The sequence below is a fragment of the Ptychodera flava genome, chromosome 4, assembly GCF_041260155.1.
Source record: "Ptychodera flava strain L36383 chromosome 4, AS_Pfla_20210202, whole genome shotgun sequence".
In the NCBI taxonomy this organism is placed as follows: domain Eukaryota; kingdom Metazoa; phylum Hemichordata; class Enteropneusta; family Ptychoderidae; genus Ptychodera; species Ptychodera flava.
Window position 1 is genome coordinate 14,656,474 of NC_091931.1, and position 11,787 is coordinate 14,668,260.

General features: G+C 39.3%; 1 protein-coding gene across 1 annotated transcript; it reads left to right on the forward strand.

Annotated features, from left to right (window-relative positions):
• The first annotated feature begins 447 nt into the window (after window positions 1-447).
• On the forward strand, window positions 448-2,676 carry LOC139132085 (tripartite motif-containing protein 2-like). The gene has a single exon (XM_070698475.1). The coding sequence runs from the start codon at window positions 448-450 to the stop codon at window positions 2,674-2,676; it is 2,229 nt and encodes a 742-aa protein (XP_070554576.1).
• Window positions 2,677-11,787: the final 9,111 nt, after the last annotated feature.

An 11,787-nucleotide genomic window follows, 5' to 3' on the forward strand; every position in this document is an offset into this window, starting at 1 on the left:
AGCGTACACGGCAACTCCACTGTGGGTTTTGCTAGCTTACATTACACTTGCGGTCCAGTGTTCAAGATCGTATACAGTTTTTCGATTTCATGACGTGCAGCTGCTTGGGTAACATTTCGTACACTGAAAAATTGTAACATAACGTGATTCGACAGGATTCCTGAAGAATCAATCAAACGCAGGGAGCGTCGCCTACTACATATACGTCCTCTCAAAACGTAAGGCAGCATGGCAATAATCTGCGCATGCGCCCTGCAACGCTTTAGACCTGGGCGTTATTTTTGCGACCAATGAAAACGGCCTGTCTCCTTATCTCGGGAACTGCCTCTATCAGAATGGGGCAGGCGCCATCGCGCCAGCAGACTATCTGAGACTATGTATTTTTCCACAATGCTAGGGAGCCGTTCTCTGCTTGAACGGGTCGTGTCGCTAATCGTAGTTACGACTATGGCAAGCAAGGAAGAATCGACTTTACTTAAAAACATCGACGATAATTTTCTGAGTTGCTGCGTTTGTTCAGAACGATACAAAAACGCTAAAATTCTACCGTGCGTACACACGTTCTGTGAGCAATGCCTGAGAAAGATCGTGGAGAAGAGAGGCGAACTGACGTGTCCAATATGTCGTCGTTCGCACGAACTTCCTGCTGGAGGTGTGGCTGCGTTGTCGGCCAACCTGTTTGTCAATCAACTGGTTGAGGAATTTGACAAGCAAGACGAGAAGAAAGCAACATTGAAGAAATGTGAGGCTTGTGATATTTGGGACATTCACCAGAGGTGCATCGATTGTTCTATCAACTTCTGTGAGCATTGTGTAAAAGCTCACAGGTACATGCCCATCGCACGATCCCATCGCCTGATAGCCATCGATGAATACCAAAGGGCAAAGTTTAACAATCCTGCCTCGGTACGACCCCCGGCCTACTGTAGTAAACACCATGATAACCAGGTCAAATTCTACTGCGATACGTGCGAGGTGACAATCTGTCTCGAATGCACAGCTATAGATCACCCTCGTCCAGAACACAAATTCAGATATCTGGACGATGCAGCGGCCGAGTACAAACAGCTGCTCACAAAGATGACACAGGAACTGCAAATCAAGGAAAACGAAGCTGGCGAAAGCAAGGCAGCTGTACAACAGATGACAGAGTCAGTGGACAGTCGTTTCCAGGAAGAGATAATGAAAGTCAAAGTTCATATGGAGAAGACAATTGAAGAAACCACTCACAAAATACGAGAGAACGGCGATAGCCTACTTCAACAACTGAAAACTGAGCACGAAGAAAGAAAAACAAATCTGCAAGCACAACTGAAGGATCTAGAATGCACGGAAAATGACATCGCAGCAACCAGAGACTACGCTGACAAGTTAATGCAGTACGGAAACGCTTCACAGTTGATGTCTGCAAAGAATAGTATGACGTCACAGATCCGGGAATTATTGAAAGTTACAACAAAATGTGAACCGGTAGGCGACAATTACGTAGAGTTCCAGTCTACAGACAACTTCTGTGAAACGAAAACTCTAGGCACGATAAAGATCACCGAGGAGAAGAGGTATGAACTGTGCGGCGTGTCAGAATACTCCCGAGTTGATGAACAGATAACGCTAACACTACAGGTTACGGGTTCTCGGACAGGTGGAACCAAGGTTACACGGGAGAGAATCACCGCTTTGATGAAGACACCGGATGACAAATCTGAACACGTGACAGTAACCGATAACTACGATAGAACATTTTCTCTGACGTACTGTGCGAAGGCTGAAGGAAAACATGAATTGTCAGTGTCGGTAGACGGACAAGCCGTGCAGGGTTCGCCGGTAACAGTTGTGGTAGGTCCAAAGAAAGGTACAGTGAGAACATTCGGAGGGAAGGGTTCTTGGATTGGACAACTGAGTAGCCCTTTGGGAGTAACGATGACAAAGAGTGGTCACGTGATAGTAGATGATCAAGACAATGACAGGCTACAATCATTTACCTTACAAGGAAAACATCAAGCAATTTACAAATTTACAGAGATCACACGCTTTAGACCTCTTTACTCTGCAGTCTCTGAAGATGGAAAGATCTTTACAACTGACTCTGGTAATAATCAGGTAGTGGTCTGTGATGAGAATGGTCAGCTGATTAAATGTTTTGGCAAAGATCAGCTGAAGGGTGTCATGGGTATCGCAATTAGTCAGTACAATGGCAATGTTTATGTCGTTGATATGTCTGCACGTTGTATTCGAATATACAGTCAAAGTGGAGACTATATAAAATGCTTTGGAAGTGAAGGTTATGGAGCTGGTCAGTTTAGTTATCCATTGGGCATCAGTGTGGAGAGTAGCGAGGGTAAAGTCTTTGTGTCAGATACTGGTAGCCACTCTGTCAAGGTATTCGATGCAGACGGTGGATTCCTCTTCTCATTTGGATCCTATGGTAGTGCTGATGGTCAGTTTAACAAGCCTTTGGGAATATGCAATGATCTACACGGCAATGTCTACGTCTGTGATTACAGCAACAACCGAGTACAGAAATTCAGTTCATCGGGTACATTCATTTGTCAGGTTGACTGCGGTACAGAGGCACTGCAGGGTCCTGTCGGGGTATGTGTCACAGGGGAAGATCCCTTCCAAACAATTATCATTGTTGAGCAAAGTGCCAATAGAATCAGAGTGGTGGCACTGTAAGTTGTATCGGTCAAATCGAACAACAAATTAAAAATAAAACTTAATCGCCATCCTAGTCAAGTGGTATGTGCCGATGTGAACAAAACTATGGAAGACCGTGTGTTGAGGCACCTTCGCTTGCCAAGGTCTCTTTTCCGAGCAGCTTGATGCTCCCCGAAATGAGTTAGTTAATAAGAGACTGTAGTGGAACTAACGACCCGTGCGAACAGACGATGGTGTTAACGTAAAATGCACCACCGATACAGATTAGCGGACTCTCAAATTTTTACAATACTTTCTTGTCTATCTCTCGATGGCCCGTTTTAAGCAAAGCTTTTACGGTTTTGTTTTTTATTTGAAATTAGTTTAATTTTTCGCCATCATCATGGAATGAACACATAAGTGGCGGTCGTTTTTAATTTCAAATATTTGTAAATTTAAGGTAATTTGTTTCTATCACTGTGTCAAAATTTGCACGGTTACCGCAATTTCTATCCTACTTTGTTAAGAGTATTGTTTTAAGTTTCTCTTTGGACAGTTTGAGCAAAAGTTTGACTTTGAATTTCGAGAAGCGCACCTTATGTTGCAGAGACATTACCAAAATAGGACCTTAAAGGCGACTGATGGTTAGTGGACACACCTCTGGTTGCGAACTCAAAGGGATTTTCGTAGGGCCTCTAAATAAAAGTGATGGTATGAGTTAACTTCCTCGGTTACTAACAATTCAAACAAAATTTCTCTGCATCCACTAGCCATCAGTCTTGTCGGACCTTGATAGCGCTTTGTGAATTGAACATGAATGTTTTGCCAACAGACCTAGCCGTGTTTGAATGAATTTATCGACTGCAATAGTGAAACCATGCAGTGCCGACCCTGATAGCTGTCTTACAATTCCGAAGGACTCAGTAAGGATCAACTCTGTGTGTTTCAAATGTCGGTGAACATAGCAACAAGTGGATCACAGTTAACCAGCATCGAAGATTGAGTGACTGCCGACAGAGTCCCTACTTGGTCCGTTTTTTGATGTGTGTCGTAGAGATAGATACAAGGAATGAAAGAAGTGACAGAAAGACTTTCTTAGTTGAAAGTATTGTTTTAAAGTTTTATTTGCGAGTGTGCATGACAGTGAAAAAGTAGATCGTAGGGAGGTTAAATGCAGACACGTCCTTTTTTGTCTTTTTATCTAGCAAAAGTCATAATAGGGTAATAATATGTGATAATACGTGAAAGTTATGATAAACATATTCCTACCAACGAAGATGTAAATTCGTTTACGTTCAAGGAAATTATATGGTATTGCAGTTGTTTATTTGTACCAGGGAACCCCTTTATTCGTATAAAATGAAGCTCCAGTGATAAGAAATAGAAAATTATAGAAACTTTGTATACTTTGTACTACGAGCCTGTCCATTGGTTCATCACAGACAGAGGGATGGTTTCCCGAAGTTAGCCAATGAGATCAAAAAACGCGACGCAAACTTAGAAAAAAATCGTTCATAAGCTTAATGGTGGATTATAATAGAAACTCAAATTATATTAATTTCATCAGTTGTATATTGTGGAAATTGGGGATGTATGATAAATAAATACTGAAAACATTTCTGTTTTGTTTTGAAGAAACATTTTAAGAATGTAAAATTGTGTTTTGCGAACACATACACACAAGGTCACTGTCATACACCGTATGGGTGTGTGTGCAGTTCGTTCGCATTCACACATATTATATCGTGTACACACACACACACATACACCCATACCCATTCTCTAACAAACAGAACACAATACGCACACACGTACATACACACACACGCACATACATACATACATACATACATACATACATACATACATACATACATACATACATACATACATACATACATACATACATACATACATACATACATACATACATACATACATACATATATACATACATACATACATACATACATACATACATACATACATACATACATACATTTGATGAGTTAGGTAGGCTAAGACGTGTATAAACGTAGGAGGACAAGTATACACAAAAATTTGTTTTCACAGATTGAACAAAAATTATGATAACATGTCATCAATATCGCCCTGTCAGAAATGCAGTCAAATTATATGCGTTGTTTATGACTTACTAATAGGACAATGAAAACAATGAAAAGTTTGGTTAAAAAGCGTATACATTCGATATCAGCAGGTCTTAACCGAGATAAAGAGCGCTCAAAAAGGAATTTCACCTTCCGAAAAATGAAAGAAAAAAATCAGGTTTTTATTTTGAAATATTTAAAATCAAAATTAGAGTTAACGGAAATCATAAAATTTCGGGGGGAAATGAGAAAAATATCATTCACAAGGATAGAGCACGCCAATGAACAAAGTTGGATATTGACAACATTCTGAATGCAATGTAGATCAGCACAGCGCTGACTTCTCCATAAAATGCCGATATTTTGACAGTAAAAGTGTACCTGTGATTTCAACATTTTTTTCTGAAGCAAAGTGCAAATTTTCACAGATAATGTAAAACGTGTCAAACGGTGTCTACTTCGACAGTCAGTCCAACTTTTATAAACTGGAGCATCACAGAATATCCGTAGATGCGATGACCTCTGAGAGTTTTGCTGACCTCTGAAACTCCTTCGTATACAATCGTTGCCCCTTTGTACGTTTTGAATGATGGGTTAGAATTATCTGTATCGACGTCGTTCGCTTTCACCCAAAGTGATATTGCTGAGATTTCGAAGATACCGTATAATCACAAAAGTTCGGGCTCATACAGTACAACCTCTCGCAATCGTCATTTGACCATGGACAGTATTCGTAGAAGCGAGGCCGGATCTACTGACCGTAGCTTGACCGCACCACCGTTCAAATGTTTCAACAAAATCTCCCGTGGGATTTAATTTGGAAACGCTGACGCTTGATGGCGCTGTCGTTGGAAAAGCAGCATTTACCTCGCCTCGGGCTGTCAAAGTTTCGATCGTAAGCAAGCACAGTTTACGGTAAATGAAAAACAGAAAGACTGTTTTTTTCTTCGTAGAGAAGCACAGATCTAAATGGAATTTAGGTATGCTGTAGTGTCAACTTCAAATACTTTATCATGAAATGACAAAATACGGACTTTTTGTCCCAAGCATGTACTATACCCTCATCCTGCATGTTAAACTATTTATTGTTACTGTTGTCAGAACTTTAGATTCTCTGCTTTTTTGGAAAAGGTAAAAGTATGAGGGAGATTTCAACAAGGGATCACCTTTTCCGTTTATTTTTGTTCATATGATTTATCAGAGCGCAACATCTGGAAAAATCAGTAATAATACTTTTAAATTCGAGTAGACCCTCCCCTTGCTTAAAGAAAAATATAATATTTACTTATACACGAACTTTGAAACACCTAGCATGAATGTAACAACCACTCTGGTAATATCTTGGATATCCTGATTGTTAAATTTTGGTGTGTTTCCTCTGTAATACAATTCAAGTCTTATTTTGAACGGTACACCACAATACACCAGTTTAAGTCTACATTTTTATGAAGTTATGGCAAAATATTACGGAGCTTTCAGGACTTGAATCATTTCTGAAAAATATGTTGAACCTGACAGAAAAAGCTGGGACACACCAAAGTGAACAAAATCTAACGAGTAATTTGCAACTTAAATACATGGTGACAAAGAAATAGGGTATGAATGATCACGTCTATAACATGGAACGTTGTTTCCTGACAAATTTTGGCAGTTCTTACCATTCCACCTCACTTCAGGGCACCCCAACTTATCAAAATGTGACCATTGAGGGCGCAGTTCCTTCAAAGTGAGTTGGACATTCCGAGGGAGGACAAACCTAAGATTTCAGATTTTGTAAGTATTATTAATTTTCTGCGTCATGAATATCATTATGGCCGAATTAAGGACGAGGATTAATTCTAACCGTGATCAACACATAGATGCTTACAAAGACTCTAACCGGAGGCAACATTCATTCTCGATCACCGTTTATTGACGTCATGAAAGAAAACGACAATAAAATCATTGCAGGGGACAATTCCAACTTAAAGAGTAAAATGAAATGTATATCGAAAAATGGAACTACTTGAGATTAAAAATTGCATCAATGATTAAAACCATGAAGTGAAAAATGTCTTTAATATTCTCTGTTATGTTAATTTTTTATCATGCAGTCTCTACGTCTCCAAGGCTTTTTTCCAACAATTGAAGACATAACTGGTTTCAAATCCTCCAATGGCCATACAGCCGCTGACTGTTTTGTCAGTGTTTTCCTTGGAAACAAACACTGACCGTGCTATGTTTTGTTACATTTCCGTTATCGCCAAACAATCTGGAAACGAAACCGTCCAAAGAAGATTTGTTTGCGAGGGAACGCTTTGATAGATTCTATTCCTCAACTTGAATCGGAAGTTCTTGTAATGAAAAGTTCCAGTTGTTACGCAATTGCAACGCTGAGTCTGTAAAAACTTCCCTCTCACTCGATCTTGGCCATGGCTTTTAGTTTAGTGAGATAATCTCCGAATGACCTATCCTTTTGGAGGGCAGCTCTCTCTTCTCTTTTCTGTGCACTGCGCATCCTAACCTGAGTAATCTTCTCCCTTCGTTCGGCCATCTCACGTTCGATGACCTCATCCTCGCCCTGGCAAGCTTTTCTTTCCTTGATATATTCCTTGCAACTCTCAGCCGCTTCTCTCTTTTTAATTTTCTCAATTTTCTCCTTCAGACTTTCTTGTGCATCTTCTAATAGCTTTCTTTCTCGTTCTATCTGTTCCTTCTTCTCCTGGTTTTGTATTCTATAGTACGCCACCAAGCGTTGTTTCTTTATCTCGCTGACGAATTCATTTCTGATATCCCAGACAGCGTCAAGGATTTCCTTCTGGCTTGGATTTCTTTCCTCGCTCTTTTTCTAAAAATTCGCCTCTTCTTCTTGCTCTTTTTCTCAACCCTCTCCTCTATCGCAACAAGATGAACTTGCGCAGCTTCCCACTTCTGAAGCAATTCTGCATACTTCTCCTCTTCCTCTCTACAAAGATGAATTTATCAAGAATATATATATATATATATATATATATATATATATATATATATATATATATATATATATATATATATATATATATATATATATATATATATATATATATATATATATATATATATGTGTGTGTGGGGGGGTGTGTGTGTGTGTGTGTGTGTGTGTGTGTGTGTGCATGAAACTTAAGTAATAGATTATCATTACTTTGTACTTCAAGTAATTTGTTTATTTACTTATAACGCTCTGCTTAGCATCGAGCACTGTAATTTCCCACGAGGACATCTGTATACTACACAGGCCAATATCACATTGAAACCTGTTAGAATTTAAAAGCTATCCTCAAGTACACGGTCAAATTCATATTAGGCAATCTAGCTTATTTAAAGAATGCACTTCTGCAGAGAGAATGTTACAACACTTTATGAAGTCACAAAGACTAGTAGTTAGTTGTCATTGCCATGCTCTGTTTCGCCGTGCATATGTTGCTACTGCAGATAGGCTGTAGCTTCTCAACACTCATGTAGCTTCTCAACACTCATTGTTTTGTAGAGCCAAATTCACTCGTTAACTCACCTTTGCAAGACAATTCTGTCGAAGATGTTAGGCTGCCTTGAAAGTCTGCTACCCATTTTTTTACGTTTTCTGTAGAAATCACAAGATTTATCGCTCAGTTTGAAAGTTTCTTTGTGTGCGCAGTGCTGACGCTTCGCAAGTGATTCGAACAACGTTGCTAGCTGTGGTATTGTTGCGTTCTATTTGCAGATAGAACAAACGCGTGACGTCGCTATAGCTTTTACTTTGCGCTCTGCTCTCAGCCTATCATGTTGGCGCTCACAGCGCCCTCGGTAGTTCAAAACGCGAAGAAAATACGTAATATGTCGATCTCCGACGAAAATGCTCTGCGACAACATATTTCAGGGAATAATAGACGGCCTTTCAAGTGATTAATCTTTACAATGTATTCAAACTGGTGAGAATGGAAGAATAAAGAAATTGGTGGTGAGGACAAATCAATGCACATTGATTTTTGTGGGCCAGAAAGAAAACTTAAAATTGTTCATCGGAATCGCCGCTTCTCTATTGCCCGATTTGATTGTCTTTTTTTTGTTTTTTGTTTTGTTTTGTTTTTATTTCGGCAAATTCATACTCCTGCATTGTACATACTTCAGTAGAAACAACTTTCTACAGTGCAACAATAGTATCATTTGAAGCTTGCTGTTTCTATTTTGGATGACAAGAGAACCTTCTGAACGATGACTATATAACTTCACTCAGATCACAATCCAGAGTTGTTAGACCATTGTGTAAAATGTGTCAGGACAGCGGTAAAGAGGCCAAGACATGGGGCCAAAGTAAATTGAAAAAACTCAGATGCTAGGTTCTAGCAGGAGGATATTGAAGGACAATACTGAATTGTTGGATTTCAGTGATTTGCTGTGCATATCAGTTTTATTCTGAGAGCATGTTGAAATACTCAGAATATGTTGTACAAACACCGACTGTATATGTAATCCCCTATGTTATTGTTGAGAAATATAGTATTGAATTCAATAACCAGTATCAGTCTGAAATATTTCTGGTTAGCCTAAAAAGGGAAAAGATTATTTTGCCTTGTCTGCACCCAAGCAGCAATGTCCGAGGGACCGCGGTTACTCTTGGCCTGAAAAAAAGTTCGCATGCCGCTCCTAAATCTTGGTCCAAAAATCCGATGAACAAGATTTTTTTTCTCTCCTAGAGTCTGGCCGTGAGGTATTTTAATGCAGGGCGTCTTCAGCTGAAACGCTTGTTTTCGACGTAAAAAACGAAATAAAAAGCAAAATACTTTGGTTACAGACAAAGTATAAAGTATTGAAACTATAATACACTAAATTATAGAATATATTTGCTCTTATTACCCTATTCTCCCCTTTTCTCTGTCACCAGTAGTTTACTAGGGCACTTCAGTAGCCGACACAAATATGTCTGAAGCCGAATGCAATACATCGGGTCCTAATATGAAATACGTAGGAGCATGTCTTCTTCACATCTACCCTAACCCCATGCCCGCAATTAGGAAAAAAATGTAACTTTTGATAACATTCTTGTCGTTTTTGTTTGATACAAAATCCAGTTTTTATCATTATCCTTTATATTATGTTGAACAAGGAAAGTAATCGGCCTTTATAATACATTGTGCACGTTACGAAGCGTTACTTTTGACAAATGAATACTAAAATTAAGTAAAAAAACATACGCAATATATTTTGACAGACTGAAAATTAGGCATTTTTGCAGGATTTTGAGATCAGGAAAAGAAATTATGTTTCACCAAAAATAAACTGTACTTGACATCACATCAAAACCTACAGCTTTTAGTGGAAGTTTATTGGTAATCTCAACAACTCAACGCATGTTCAATATTCAATTACTCCTTCGCAGCACGGGGTTTCGACAGACGCTGTTAAGGCAGGCTGTAAAAATTCTTCCAGGATTGCTTTAATCAAAGTTTGGATTTACACTTTAGTCTTGGTGTACCCTACACTCGAATGAGCATATACTACCGAGAAAAAAAAATCCTGAGAAAGAATTTTATTGTTTTCACTCTGATTTATCCTTTACTTCACGATTAAAGTCAAGTACATGTACACAGGGGCTATTGGTCCACGGCTAATGACGGCCAAATAAATTTCTACCATTTTCTGAAATCGACGAATTCATTTCTTGACGAAATTGTAGTTTTTTTGGGTCAGTTCAAGTTTTAATTCAGACTGAACCTGGGCAATGGTCAACTCTTGCCGTAGACTGAACCTGGGCAATGGTGTCACTTGTATATTTTGGCATAGATTGTGAAACTATATAAGTGTTTCCAGAGGGCTGTTCACATAAGCAGATTACAATGTGTAAAATATGATATTAGCGAGCGCAGCGAGAGCGGCCGAAGGCCGCTCGCGAAGCGAGCATTAAGACTAATGCGTGTACAAGAAATTTAGAATGGAATCTCTATATACCTACGAGTTTGAAAAGGGAGCACAGTTCCATGGAGGCGGCCATCTTGAATACTTTTACACGGATTGCGTGAAATTAAAGATATCATCTACCACAAAACTACTCGACAATGTGTATTGCCGACAAAAGAATCTCTCTGTTCCAAAGAAAGTGTGAAATTTGTTTCAAAATGACTATTTTCGATCACTTTTGAAGGCCCGGATCGGTCATCACTAGGCGCCGCCATTTTGAAACAAGCCTACTCTCGCGAGAACGAACGGTCAACTCACGCGAGAATTAAAAATCGTGTGCTGAGAGCTGCCGACGGGAATATCAAATACGTGATTTACATTAGACTGCCTCTGTACCCGCCCCTGTTTAATATAATAAACTGATCGGAATCATATAATTTACCAGTTTTAAATAATTTTCGCTAGTGAACTTGGCATTTCCGAGTTAAATGGCTATAAATGTTATTCTAGAAAACAATTGACAACAATTCAACCTGAATAATGGCCAAGATATGCATCATGATCATGCATCAAACACAGAAATTAGCATGCTATTGCCTGAAAACATCAATGACGATGTACCCTACGCTGCGCTCGCTCTCAGGTCAGACCTGTTACATATTAGCGAGCGCAGCGAGAGCGGCCGAAGGCCGCTCGCGAAGCGAGCATTAAGACTAATGCGTGTACAAGAAATTTAGAATGGAATCTCTATATACCTACGAGTTTGAAAAGAGAGCACCGTTCCAGGCACACAGTCCATGTAGCCGACAATGAGATGCAAATGATATGCGGTTTAGGTCTCCTCGACTAACTTTCAGCTGGTTGCTCACTTTCTACTATTTTTATAGTATTTATACAAAGGCACAGACTTATTCTACCTGCAACTTAAAACTGATAGTGATTTTGTAGCTCATTCTTTACTATTTTCCATAGTTTTCGGTAGCCGGTATCAGACACTTCGTGTTTGTGTCGGCTACATGGACGATCTGCCCAGTTCCATGGAGGCGGCCATTTTGAATACTTTTACACGGATTGCGTGAAATTAAAGATATCATCTACCACAAAAACTACTCGACAATGTGTATTGCCGACAAAAGAATCTCTCTGTTCC

What these genes read in the sequence shown, in the direction of transcription:
- LOC139132085 (XM_070698475.1), top strand. Translation starts at nt 448, where the DNA reads ATGGCAAGCAAGGAAGAATCGACTTTACTTAAAAACATCGACGATAAT.